Raw genomic sequence first — 13,294 nt, 5'->3', positions numbered from 1 at the left:
AGACACTTAAAGGTAAGCCTACATTATGTTTCTAACTGAAGCATGAATTCATGAGTCAATCTGGTGCTATTTTCCTAGGTGGAAACTTAAGATACTACACACTAAATATATTGTAATAATGTTTACATTATCAAGTAATTTCTACCTATCAATTAATATATTTATTCAAACTTAGCCTAAATGCTTAAGAGCACACAAAAAACTGAGAGCCATCAAAATAACTAAGTCTTTCTCCCAGTCCATCTGACCTCTGATCTCACCTGCCCCTTGCCTACTCCACTCTAACTACACTGGCTCCTTGGTGTTCCTTGAAGATGGCAAGCACGCTCCTACCACAGGGTCTTTGCCTGGAATGTTCCTCCCCTATGTAGCCATGTGAATATTCCCTCACCTCCTCTGACGCCTTGATTCGAATGTCACTTCCTTAATAAGGCCTCCATGTACCTCCTTATTTAATACTCAAACCTGCCCTCCATCCTGGCACCCTTCATTCTGTTTCAACTTTGTTCTTTCTCCACAGCATTTATCATCTTCTAACAAACTACAATTTTTTAAAAAATGTATGTTGTTCAACGACTTTCTCCCTCTACTGGAAAATAAACTCAAGAGAAGGACTTTAGTGGTGGTGGAACCTCATTTAGTCTCTGATATGTCAAATGAGCCTGAGACACAGCAGGTGGTCAATAAATATTTGTTGGATATGAATACACTAATGACATGTCAAAGGACAGAGTTAAGAATAAATCTCTAACAATCGTACCTACTATTTAAAACTGGACAATTTGCTGTGCATGTGTAATCAAGCAAAATATATGGCATATAAAGCTCTTAGAAGAAAACTTGGCCATCTGTATCATTCCTGTATGTTTCAGTTTGTGTTCACCAAAGACTTCCAAGTGACTTATTGAAAACATCCCAATTTTATTTTGTTAACACTGTGCAGTACAGACTGTATAAGCAGAGAAGCAAATTAAGTAGGTTTAAAAACATTTATGTATTAGGCCAAATAGGCTGAAATGCTGTATACAAGATCCAATAGTACTGTGCACTATTAAGCCAAAACAGCTTTTTAGATTACACTTGCTGTTATCACACACATTATAGACAGTGGAACAGTTCAGATGGAGAAAGCCAAATCCTGGTATAAATTCTGATACGTGATAAACCCCTATAACTTTCGATTTCAACTGATACTTGTCCAGATTGCAAATGCTCATTGTCCCAGTAAGACATCATTTTGGGAACGGGGAAGCCCAGTCAAATATCAAAGGCCCGGCCCATTTTATGAATCAATATGCACAGGTGAAAACTGCTTAATACCTGAAATGGAACCCAATCAGAACTTACTTCCCTCTGATGTCATAAGTAACCAGACTCTCCCTATTTATTTACTTACTTTTAAAGCAATTCTCAACTTAAAATGCTTTACTCCCAGGGTGTGAGGTATAAACCCTGAGCCAAGGTCTCTATAACTCCTCAACAAAACAGGTCTCACAGAATGCAAGGGACAAGTCTCCCCGAAGATGCCGTGTAGCCAATACCTCTGAGTGACGTTCTACACTTCCAGTGTCTGATCCAGAGTGCTGCTCATTTACATCATCCTCACCGTCTGACCCTGAATCCCGTTCATCCTGCACTGGGGTAGCGCCACCATCATCTGCTTAAAAATAAAACAAAAACCCACTTAAGGTGTAAGATGGATGACATCTACAGCTGAAATGAACACAAATGAGTCAAGAACAATGCAAGAGCAAAGGTTACCACCGATGAGGCAGAACTAGTGATGCTGACACTGTGAATAAGACAACAGGATAACACTTATACAAATACCAACAATCATGACATGTATTGAGACAAATGTGGCAGCAAAAATACATCATAAAAGGAACATGAAGCTTAAGAAACATCACTAAGGACCAAGTGGACAACCTCTAAGTAACAGTGTGCTCTTTAACTATTTCAACTTTCTGTGAAAAACTGCGTCTGTTCTCTCCACAGCACGCACTTACCACCTCCTAATGTACTATGCGACTTACCAAGTTATTCTGCTTACTGTGGGTCTTTCCTCACTTGAAGGAAAGTGCCAAAAAAGCAGGGATTTTGGCTCACTGCTGAATCCCTGGAGCCCAAAACACTGCCTGGTACCTGACGTACAGCATGTATTTGTTTATAAAACAAGAGCACAAGGAACTCCAGTCCAGAAACAGTGCAAACTCAAAGTAAAGCACGTACTATACTATTACAAAGTGGTAAAAAAACAAAATCATTTGCTACCTACCTTTAACCAATACTTTAAAGATATAAAGCAAAATTGAATTGAGAGGAATTTAGGACTGTTGGAGGATATGGGAAGATTTGGTTAGAAATTTAATAAAAAAATTTTTTAAATGAATCAGTCAACTACAGGAAAACCAAAAAGCTACATAAGGATCGAATTATCTTACCAATGAGCTACTCTACTTAGCTAAGGAGGAAAGAATCCCTATATAGTCACAACAAAAATAATTAATTTTGAAATGTAACAATTATGCTGCAACAGTGAGAGTATGGGGAGAAGAGAGCACGTAAGAGGCTAAAATACTGTCCCAGCGTAAGAAATCATTACAGAATGCCTAAAAATGATGCAAAAAGAGACAGCATAAGTTAGTAATACGAAGGTAAATATCAAAAAAATCTAAAAGAAATGGAAAGTGGGGGAACTAATATTTTTCATGTCTTTTTAGCACTTTATATACATGTAGTACATATAATTACTTATTTACAAACACAAAGGAACTGAAAACTATTTCGAAAACATCAGGAAGACGTTTTAAGCCAGCAGCGCGTGCTTGGAAACACGTATGCAGTCATCACTATCCGCTGTCATATGTAAGGAATCGAAGCGAAGTCAGAACAGAAAAGAGGTTAACGTTCAGACAGTTACTGAAGCAGTTCTGACGGAGGGCACTCAATGCACCCAGGAGCCTAGGGGAAAGCAGACGGAGCGCGTTCTTCCCCACCAGGCCCCCTCGTCCGTCCGCATCTCCGGTGCCGGCAGCACGTGAGCAGAGGGGCGCCCAGGAGGTGCTCACGGAGGAAACAGGAAAGAGAGGAGAGCAAACTTCAGCGGGGAGAGAGCAGAGACCTCACGGGGAAGGAAAGGACAGAACGCCGGTGCCAGAGGCACACGCCTTACTCCACGCTGTTCATACAGCTCAGACACGGGGCCTACGTTCTCTTTTCCGGGAAACCAGGGTCACAGGCGAGACCAGACTGGCCCGAGCTCGCAGTGAAGAGTGTAGGGAAGGCGCAGCACCCCCGCCGACCAGCCCCTTGGATTCCCGAAGAAACACTCAACTCCCGAAAAACTCCCCCAGCAGGAGAGCCCGCCCCCAGGACTCTGCGCACGGGAAGCGCTTCAGCGGAGCCCCGGCCGGCGAGAAGGCGGCGCTCCCGCCCGCACCCCTCTCCCGGGGCCTCCCTCGGGCCGCCCCGCGCCGCCTCCGCCCGCCCCGCGCCGCCCCCGGCCCCTGCCCCACCTGACTGGTCGCCGCCGTAGTACTCCGAGTCCATGGCAGGCGGCTCTCGGCGGCGAGGGTCCGCGCCCCGCGCCGCCCCGTCACCTCCTTCCCGCGGTGCGACCCCGACGGCGCGGCCCGGTGCTCAGAGGCTCCCGCCGCTAGACGGCTTGGAGAGCGCGGAGAGTAAGACCGCAGCAGCGACGGACGCCAACACTTCCACCCGGGAGCCGCCACAAGAGGCCGAGCCCGGCAGGCCGGCAGGCGTGCGGTCGCAGCGCCACTTCCCAGAAGCACCTCTGGGGCCAAAATGGCGTCTGCCCACGACCCTCAAAGGAATGCAGCGCGCAGGCGCCTTCACCTGTCATCCGGCCAATGAGAAGACGCAGCGGTAATAACGCACGGCAAGGCCGGAAAGGAGTCTACAGGGACAATGAATGGGAGCTCCGGCGTCAGTTAAATACCTTCCCTTGCAGGAGCCTGGTTTGTCCCCCAAGGAGATGGCAATGTTACTTTGCTGGTTCTCTCTCCGCACCTTGTGTGAGGAACTTCTGAGTTACTCTTCCGAAAAATAAAGACCCGCTATAATTACATTTCCCATCATACGGCCAATTAACTATCGTTCCCATCATGCAACGAGGCTCCTCATTCCCGCCCTTAATCCGGGAAGGAGGAGGCGCGCTGCTCTCTGGGACTTGTAGTTGGAAGTCTTGGGAGTTATGCGTTACTGACTGGCGTGATCTAAAGGGTTTCCTTTCAAGGTATTTTCTTCTTTTCCTTCTTTTTTAAAATAACGACTTAATTTCTATCTTAAGAAACCTTGTGGTCAACAATAGGAAGTACAGATTTTTGCTGCCAGAAAGGTCCCCTGACGAAATCTTGAGGAGGAGGGTGCCGTTGCGCTTGACTTCAGCCCTGTGCTTCCCGGAAACAGCGATGGTTGAGAAGCCCCCTGACCGTTCCCAGAACACTATAGAGAACCGCTGTTCCCCCAATGCCTTAGAGAAAACTCACCCGCCGCTGTTTTTCAGGACTCCCGTCAGACTTGTGGATGACTCTCTTGTTTACCCATTGCAAGGCCAAAGACCTTTCCCCTTTCTTCTGAACCTTCTCCTAAGGGAGGACTCAGACCTCTCCACTTCCTGTTCTTTGACTCATGAATGATTAGCTGAGTGAGAACTCTTTACCCTCATAAAGCCAGGGAGACACAGAGATAAACATTTTCTGTCCACTTGACTGACTGAAATTTCTGATTGCAAATCAGTCCCAACTATAAATCATCCCACTGAAACTGGCTCAACAAAAGTTTGACATAAGGGAAATCATCTTGTAGAAAAGAGACCCTGTTGTAACTTTGAGTGACCTCTGACTAACTAACCCAGCTGGATTTGCACCCTCCAGGAGATCCACCTGTTCTGTAGATTCCATGACCCGTGCTTGTGCATATACCTCCCAGCTGTGATAAGACGATAACGCCCTTCTTTTGAGTCCCTAGGAATGTGATGACCTCCAAACAGAGAGTGTATGCTGATAGCCATCATCCGTGACAACTGAAAGACCTGATGTGGCAACTCCCAGCCTGTAACACCAGAGGGTCAACATTCCCAACCCTCTCCCCTAAAACCCACTGGCATATATAACTGCTTCAAGATTCTGTGCCGCACCTGCCTTAAGATGGTTCTTTTGGACATTAGTCAGCCATCTTACCTCTTGCTAGCAAGCTGTAATAAAATGCCCTTTCTCTGCCACCATCTTGCCTCTTGGTGATTGGCTTTTGTCTCGTGGCAAGCGGGTCATGCCCTTTGTACGGTAACACCACTTTTGTTCCTGCGAAAGTCTAAGGCAAAACCACACTGCCTAGACACTGGTCTTCATATCTGGGATGATTTCCCTATTGCAATACCCTAAGTAAAATCCATTTCCTTATTTGTTTGCTTTTGTTGTAGAGAAAGAGAAGCATAGTCTCGCCTTTTGATTGGAGGAGGGCCAGTGGAGGTATTAGCAAAGATTCCTCAGGAGACATAGACTTGCAGAAAGAGGGCCTTTTGTTAGTTGGCAAAGCACACACCTGGGACTGGATTTCTGGGCATTCCTATCCTGCTATAAGGCATCATGTGGTGTCCTGGAAGGGCCACCTCCTACCTTGGAGTTGAGACCTGTGCATTCTCTGATGCCAGCTCTGCTATAAGTTCTCAGAGTGCTCTTTGTCAAGCCACATCCCAGCCTTGATAATCCTTGAACCCTTTGTTAGCCAGTCAGAATATGCTGGCAGAACTCAGTTCTAGGCTCCAGGAAAGGACATGAGAAGAGAAAGGAGTGGTTTCTGTAAATTCCCATTTTCTCATGAGACAGTTCGTGGACATTCCCTCCCCTCTATAGTGGAAACAGCTTTGAAATCCAAGGCCTTCCCTTCAGCTGTGGGAATGACATCTTCTCAGGCTGTTGTGAGAATCAGAAGAGCAAGGAATGACCAGTGCCTGAAACCAAAGCTACGAAATTAAAATATTCACTTCCCTCCATCTGATAGAAGAGACCCCAGGTCTAAGCTGTCTTCTAAAGAGAGTGGGTGAGGTTGTACTTGTGTAAGTAAGGCAAGGTGAATAGGGCAGAAGTCCAAGAAGAGGTTCAGTCAAAGGAAACCTAGTGAAAATCCTATAAATAAAGGTCTTGTAATTTTACCAGAGGTACAAGACTAATGGCCATAAAAGCGGTTGAGCTAAACGATGCAATTATGAGAGGATAATTATTGAATTTTAACGTAAGTTTCTAACTGTCCTGGTAGTTTGGAAGGAAGATACAAGCAGACTGAACACGCAGCAACGCTAAGCCCCAGAAGGCTGCAAAGAAGTGTCAGATTTTTGTACTCAGGAGGCCAACGATTTAGTGAGTAAGACAAGACACACCTTTGGAAATACATGTAGAGCCTGAGTTAAAGTGGTGTGCTTTTGATGCAAACACAACTCCAGGAGAGTTTCCAGAGCCCCTTTTCATCAGCTGGAGTCCCTCAGGCCCCCTGATAGAGAAATGCCGGAGCAGCACAGATGTGCCTTTCCAAGTCTTGGCCACTTTGCATTTTGAGGACTGCTGTCTCTGCAACCCCCACTCCGAACTCCAGCCCCAGCACAGTTGGACCATGCTGGTGGGGGTGGAGAGGCACCCAGAAGGGAGTCTGTTTTTCTCACCAAGCATGCTAAGGATGGAGAAGTGAGGAAGGGAGAGTGAGCTTGCAGCAGTGCAGAACTCTCTTTCCCTTGACTGATAACCCAGAGACGCTGAGTCCCTAAATGAATGAGAGATTTGTTTGGCAGCCTGTTGAGACACTGTAACTCGCTGAACATGTCAGAGAGTGAGAGGCCACACAATTTAAGGAACAGCCTGGCACTGGCAGAGCTGCAGACTAGGGGCTCAGAGCTCTGGGTTCCGGACCAAGCTCTGGGCTTATTGTGCTTGCTGAGCTGAGACAAGCTACCAGCCTTCTAAGAGTCTCAGTTGCCACATGTGAAATCAGAAGATCTCAAGGCCCCTGAGTTTCATCATTCTGTCAGCGAAGCCAGGTCTCCAAGTTGGACCCTCCTTGTCCTTGAACCACTAGGGGGCCCTGCAAGTGAAAACATAGATGAAACAAGTTCATTCTAAGCCTACTTCCCTGGCTCTGTGCACTTTCTTACACATCCCAGCCTCACAACTCACTGGGACGCAGGCAAGATTTGTCCTGCCTAGTTTCGTAATGCTGAAAACTGGAGCTCACTTGAAAGCCCGTTAATAGCGAATCACTAAACATCAGTACCATAGCACACCACACAGCCACTAACACAACTGAACTGCATCTTCACCTCTCGCATAGAAGGATGTCCAGACTATAGGAAGTGAAAAAAAAGTCATAAAATGCTATAAATGGCATGAATTTATTTATGTGAACAACAAAAACGGCAAACAAAAACCCAACCTAAGAATTCCTTAATAAATATACAGGGAAAAGGACTTTTCAACAAAGATTCAAAACCATAGAAGACTGAAAAATTTCACTACCTAAAATAAAAACTTAAAAAAAGCATATGCATGGCAAAAACAACACACCATTAGCTAAATTGAAAGAGGAATAATTAGGAAACCAAAAAAAGGGCTTTTTTCAACTTATATCATAGACCAAGGGCTAATCTCCCTAATAAATATAGACCTCCCAGAAATCAATAAGATTAATAACTCAATAGAAAAATAGGCAAAGAATATGACAATTTATAGAAGAGAAAATATTAATGGCCCTAAGATACATGAAAAGATGTTCGCCCTAAAATAAGATAAAAGCAAATTAAAATCATATTGAGATACTATTTTTCACTTTTCCGGTTGCAAAAATCTGGTAACATAGCTTTGATGAGGCTTCTGAGAAAGAGACCCTCTAGACGCTGCTGGTGGGAGTAGATTGAAAGCAATTTGGAAATATTTATAAAAATTACAAATGCATAGACCCTTTTGGCCCAGCCACTTCACTTCAGAAAACATATCCTACAAATGACATAACCACAAAATTATTCATTGCAGCACTATCTGCAAAATATTGGAAATAACCTAAGTGTCCGGGAAGGAATGACCACAAAATGGTGATACACCTGTACAGTGGAATAATATGCAGATAGAACAAAAGATGATGAAACTCTCTTACATGCTGATATAAAAAGATTTCCAAGCTGGATTCAGTGAAAAAGTGCAAAATACAGAACAGTGTTAGAGTATGCCATCTTTTGTGAAAAGTGGAAGATAACGTATATTTGTTGTTGCTTGTAGCTGTATTTTTAAGATTTGAAAATTGTATAAGAAACAGAGTATTGATTGTCTGTGGGTAGAAGGGAGGATGGGGGAAGAGGGTGGCAATGAGCCTTTAAGGTTTTTTAATAACATATACTACTTGCTCTTCCTCCACGTAACCTCTCCTCGATTCTCTTTAATTTTGTCCTGTCATATCAGATTAACTTCACAGGCCATTGATAGGTTACAGTCCCTAATTTGGACACTGGAAGTGCCCGCCTTCAGTTGCCCATGGTGTGGAAAGTACCCAGGCCAACTTGCTATGATCAGGCCCCGTCTCCAGGCCCGACGATCTGGGCAGAGCTGTCTTCATGGACTCTGGCCTTGCCTGGTATGGAATTCGTAGATGTGCGCCCTGCCCTGAGCCAAGCACCTCTCCAGTGCATAATTATTTGTGTGTGGCTGAGTAATTATTCAAGTTGGAAAAGAATTCTTTGTTTTGTTTTGTTTTAGTTTAGTTGGCTTTGGTTTGGGTTCTGCTTTGTGGTCAGCTTCACATCAGTGAGAGTGTGCGGGCAGAGACAGCCAGCGTCTAACACAGGGATTCAGCCTCACATCAGTGAGAGTGTGCGGGCAGAGACGGCCAGCATCTAACACAGGGATTCAGCCTCACATCAGTGAGAGTGTGCGGGCAGAGACGGCCAGCGTCTAACACAGGGATTCAGCCTCACATCAGTGAGAGTGTGTGGGCAGCGACGGCCAGCGTCTAACACAGGGATTCAGCCTCACATCAGTGAGAGTGTGCGGGCAGAGACGGCCAGCGTCTAACACAGGGATTCAGCCTCACATCAGTGAGAGTGTGCGGGCAGAGACGGCCAGCGTCTAACACAGGGATTCAGCCTCACATCAGTGAGAGTGTGTGGGCAGCGACGGCCAGCGTCTAACACAGGGATTCAGCTTCACATCAGTGAGAGTGTGCGGGCAGTGACGGCCAGTGTCTAACACAGGGATTCAGCTTCGGAACCATGGTTGGACCAAGCAGGCTTCACAGCATTTTTTCAACTATTTTTTTATTGTGGTACAATATATGTAATGTAAAACTTGCCATTTTAGTCGTTTTTAATTGTGCAACTCAGTGGCATTAATTACATTCACAATGTTATGCAACCATCATCACTATCTATTTCCAAAATTTTTCATCAACCCAAACAGAAACTAATTAAGCAGTAATTCCCCATTTTCCCTTCCCCACAGGCGCTGGTAACTTCTAAGGTACTTTCTTTCTCAATGAATTTGCCTATTCTAGATATTCCATGTAAGTGGAATCATACAATATTTGTTCTTTTGTAACTGGCTTTTGTCATTTAGTGTATTTTCAAGGTTCATCCATGTGGTAGCATGGATCAGCACTTCATTACTTTTTATGGCTAAATATTATTTTATGTATATGTCACATTTTGTTTATCCATTATTCTTTTGATGGAAACTTGAATAGTTTCCACCTTTGGCTACTGTGAATAATGATGCTAAGGGCAGCAAAGTTGCAGGGCACAAAACTGACACACAAAAATTAGTTTTATTTCTATGCACTGTAGTGAATAATCTGAAAAGAAAGTTAGGAAAACAATTCCACTTATAATAGCATCAAAAGGAATAAAATACTCAGGAATAAATTTAATCAAGGAAGCATAAGACTTGAGCACTGAAAACTACAAAACATTGCTAAAAGCAATTAAAGAAGACATAAACAAATGAAAAGATATCTTATGTTCATGGATTGGAAGACTCAGTATTGTTAAGATGGTAATAATATCCAAAATGGTCTACAGATTCAATGCAATCCCTATCAAAATCCCAATGGTATTTTTTTTTTTTTTTGCAGAAATGGAAAAAACTCACCCTAAAACATATGGAATTTCAAGGAACTCCTGGAGAGTCAAAACAGTCTTGAGCAAGAACAAAGTTGGAGGACTCACACTTCCTGATTTCAAAATTTACTACCTTAGTAAAAATGTTCAAAGCTACATTAATCAAAACAGTGTGGCGTTGGCACAAGGATAGATATATAGACCAATAAAATAGAATTGAGAGTCCAGAAATAAACCCTTACATCTATGGTTAATGGATTTTTGAAAGGGTGCCAAGACCAGTCAGTGGGGAAGGAACAGTATCTTCGACGATTGGTGCTGGGAAAAGTGGATATCCACATACAAAAAAAATTAAGTTGCACCCTTCTCTTACACTATGCAAAAATTAACTCAAAATGAATCAAAGATCTAAATGTAAGAGCTAAAACTTTTGGAAGAAAACATACAAGCAAATCTACAGGACCTTGGATTTAACAATGGTTTCTTAAATATAACACCAAAAGCGTAGGCAGCAAAAGAAAAAATAGGTAAAGTGGACTTCATTCAAACTAACAATTTCTGTACATCAAAGGATCCCTATCAAGAGAGTGAAAAGACAACATACAGAATGGGAGAAGTCTTCTGCAAAATGTGTATCTGATAAGGGCTTAATATTTAGGATATATGAAGAATTCCTACAACTCAATAACAAGAGGGCAAATGACCCAATTCAAAAATGGGCAAAGGACTTGAACAGACATTTCTCCAAAGAAGATGTACAAATGGCCAATAAGCACCTGAAAAGATGCTCAGCATCGTTAGTTATCAGAAAAATGCAAATCAAAACCACAAAGAGACACCCCTTCACGCCAAACAGAATGGCCATAATCAAAATAATAGACACTAACAAATGTTGGTGAGGATGTGGAGAAATTGAAATCTTCATACGGTTGCTGGCAGTAAAGTTGTGCAGCCGCTGTGGAGAAGTCTGGCCATTCCTCAAAAAGTTAAACATAGGATTACCATATGACCAACAACTCTACTCCTTGGTATGAATCCCAAAGAACTGAAACAGGGTGGAGTTTTTGTTTTTTAATACACTTTTAATTTTGGAATAATTTTAGATTTGCAGAAAATTTGCAAAGAGAGCATAGTTTCCATATATTCCTCATCCAGTTTCCCCTAATATTAACATCTTACATTACCATTTGTCATTACATTTGTCAAAACCGAGAAACCACCACCAGTACATACTATTAACAAAATTCTAGACTTTATTTAGACTTCAAGTTTTTCTACTAACATTGTTTTTCTGTACCAGGACCGCATCTAGGATACCACAATGCATTACTTATGTGTTCATAAATATGTGTTCTACTGTAGTCAATGCCTGAGATTTACATATTGATTTATGTTATATAAAAATGTAAATGATTACATTATTTCCCTTTTGTTCTTTTTCACATCGCAGAGCAATATATTGATATTATTATTTATTTATTCATTTTTATTGAAGTAACATTGGTTTATAACATTATATAAATTTCAGGTGTACATCGTTGTATTTCGATTTCTGTGTAGACTACATCATGTTCACTACCCAAAGACTAATTACCATCATCACCATACACATGCGCCTAATCATCCCTTTCACCCTCCCACCTCCCCTGTTCCCCCTTCCCCTCCGGTAACCACCAATCTAACCTCTGTATCTATGTATATGGTTGTTGTTGTTCTCTTTATCTTCCATTTATGAGTGAGATCATTCGATATTTTTCTTTCTCCATCTGACGTATTTGACTTAGCATGATACCCTCAAGATCCATCCATGTTGTCACAAATGGCAAGATTTCATCTTTTGTTATAGCTGAGTAGTAGTATTCCATGGTGTATATATACCACATCTTCTTTATCCATTTGTCCCTTGATGGGCACTTATGTTATTTCCAAGTCTTGGCTATTGTGAATAATGCTGCAATGAACAAAGTGGTACGTGTATCTTTATGCATTCATGTTTTTGTGTTCTTTGGATAAATACCCAGAAGTGGAATTGCTGAGTTGTATGGTAGTTCTATTCTTAATTTTTTGAGGACACTCCATACTGTTTTCCAAGGAGGATGCACCAGCTGGCACTCCCACCAGGAGTGTAGGAGGGTTCACTTTTCTCCACATCCTCTCCAACATTTGCTATTTCTTGTTTCGTTAATTACAGCCGTTCTGACAGGTGTGAGGTGGCATCTCATTGTAATTTTGATTTGCATTTCCCTAGTAATTAGTGATATCAAACATCTTTTCATGTGCCTGTTGGCCATCCCTATATCTTCTTTGGAAAAATTCTAGTCAAATCGTTTGCCCGTTTTTTTTTTTTTTTTTCCATGATTGGCACCTGAGCTAACAACTGTTACCAATCTTTTTTTTTTTTCTTTCTGCTTTTTCTCCCCAAATCCCCCCAGTACATAGTTGTATATTATAGTTGTGGGTCCTTCTAGTTGTGGCATGTGGGACGCCGCCTCAGCGTGGCCTGATGAGTAGTGCCATGTCCGTGCCCAGGATTCAAACCGGTGAAACCCTGGGCCACTGCAGCGGAGCGTGCGAACTTAACCACTCAGCCACGGGTCCGGCCCCAAGCCTGTTTTTTAATTGGGTTGTTTGGTCTTTGTTGTTGAGTTGTATGAATTCTTTGCATATTTTGGATATTAACCCCTTATCTGATATATGGTTTGCAAATATCTTCTCCCAGTTGTTAGGTTGTCTTTTCATTTTGTTGGTGGTTTCCTTTGCTGTGCAGAGGTTTTTAGTCTGATGTAGTCCTCTTTGTTTTTCCTTTTGTTTCCTTTGCCTGGTCAGACATGGTGCTTGAAAACATGCTACTAAGACCAATGTTGAAGAGTGCACTGCCTATGTTCTCTTCTAGAAGTTTTATGCTTTTAGGTCTTACATTCAAGTCTTTAATCCATTTTGAGTTAATTTTTGTGTATGGTGCAAGATAATGGTCTGCTTTCATTCTTTTGCACACGACTGTCCAGTTTTCCCAGCACCATTTTATTAAAGAGACTTTCCGTTCTCCATTGTATGTTCTTGGCTCGCTTGTTGAAAATTAGACGTCCATAGATGTGTCAGTTTATTTCTGGGCTCTCAGTGCTATTCCATTGATCTGTGTGTCCGTTTTTGTGCCAGTACCATGCTGTTTTGGTTACTATGGCT

At 42.7% G+C, this 13,294-nt stretch overlaps 1 protein-coding gene and 1 long non-coding RNA gene across 18 annotated transcripts in view; one reads left to right on the top strand and one right to left on the bottom strand.

Moving 5' to 3' along the window:
• The window catches only part of IWS1 (interacts with SUPT6H, CTD assembly factor 1), a 59,701-nt gene extending 55,862 nt beyond the window's left edge, over nt 1–3,839 (bottom strand). For 5 of the 17 annotated variants that reach the window (XR_002801451.2, XR_011428665.1, XM_023622658.2 and 2 more), the window contains exons 1-2: nt 3,519–3,837; nt 1,542–1,660 (exon numbers count right to left, since the gene is read on the bottom strand). Coding sequence is in view for 12 of the 17 variants with exons in the window: in XM_023622658.2 (XP_023478426.2) it covers nt 1,542–1,660; nt 3,519–3,552 (153 nt within the window). In the remaining 5 variants the exon portion in view is untranslated. Of the gene's footprint in view, nt 1–1,541; nt 1,661–3,518 lie in introns of all 17 variants that reach the window. The other 12 variants (XR_011428666.1, XM_070242315.1, XM_070242312.1 and 9 more) reach the window with 4 other exon arrangements.
• A 268-nt stretch (nt 3,840–4,107) lies between these two features.
• On the top strand, nt 4,108–5,248 carry LOC138918840 (uncharacterized). Its single transcript, XR_011428669.1, has 2 exons — nt 4,108–4,258; nt 4,993–5,248. It is a non-coding gene; the product is annotated as an uncharacterized lncRNA (long non-coding RNA).
• Nucleotides 5,249–13,294: the final 8,046 nt, after the last annotated feature.

This window comes from Equus caballus, chromosome 18 (genome assembly GCF_041296265.1).
Source record: "Equus caballus isolate H_3958 breed thoroughbred chromosome 18, TB-T2T, whole genome shotgun sequence".
NCBI lineage: Eukaryota > Metazoa > Chordata > Mammalia > Perissodactyla > Equidae > Equus > Equus caballus.
The sequence above is the reverse complement of the archived record's forward strand: the minus strand, read 5'-3'. Positions and strand labels throughout refer to the sequence as shown.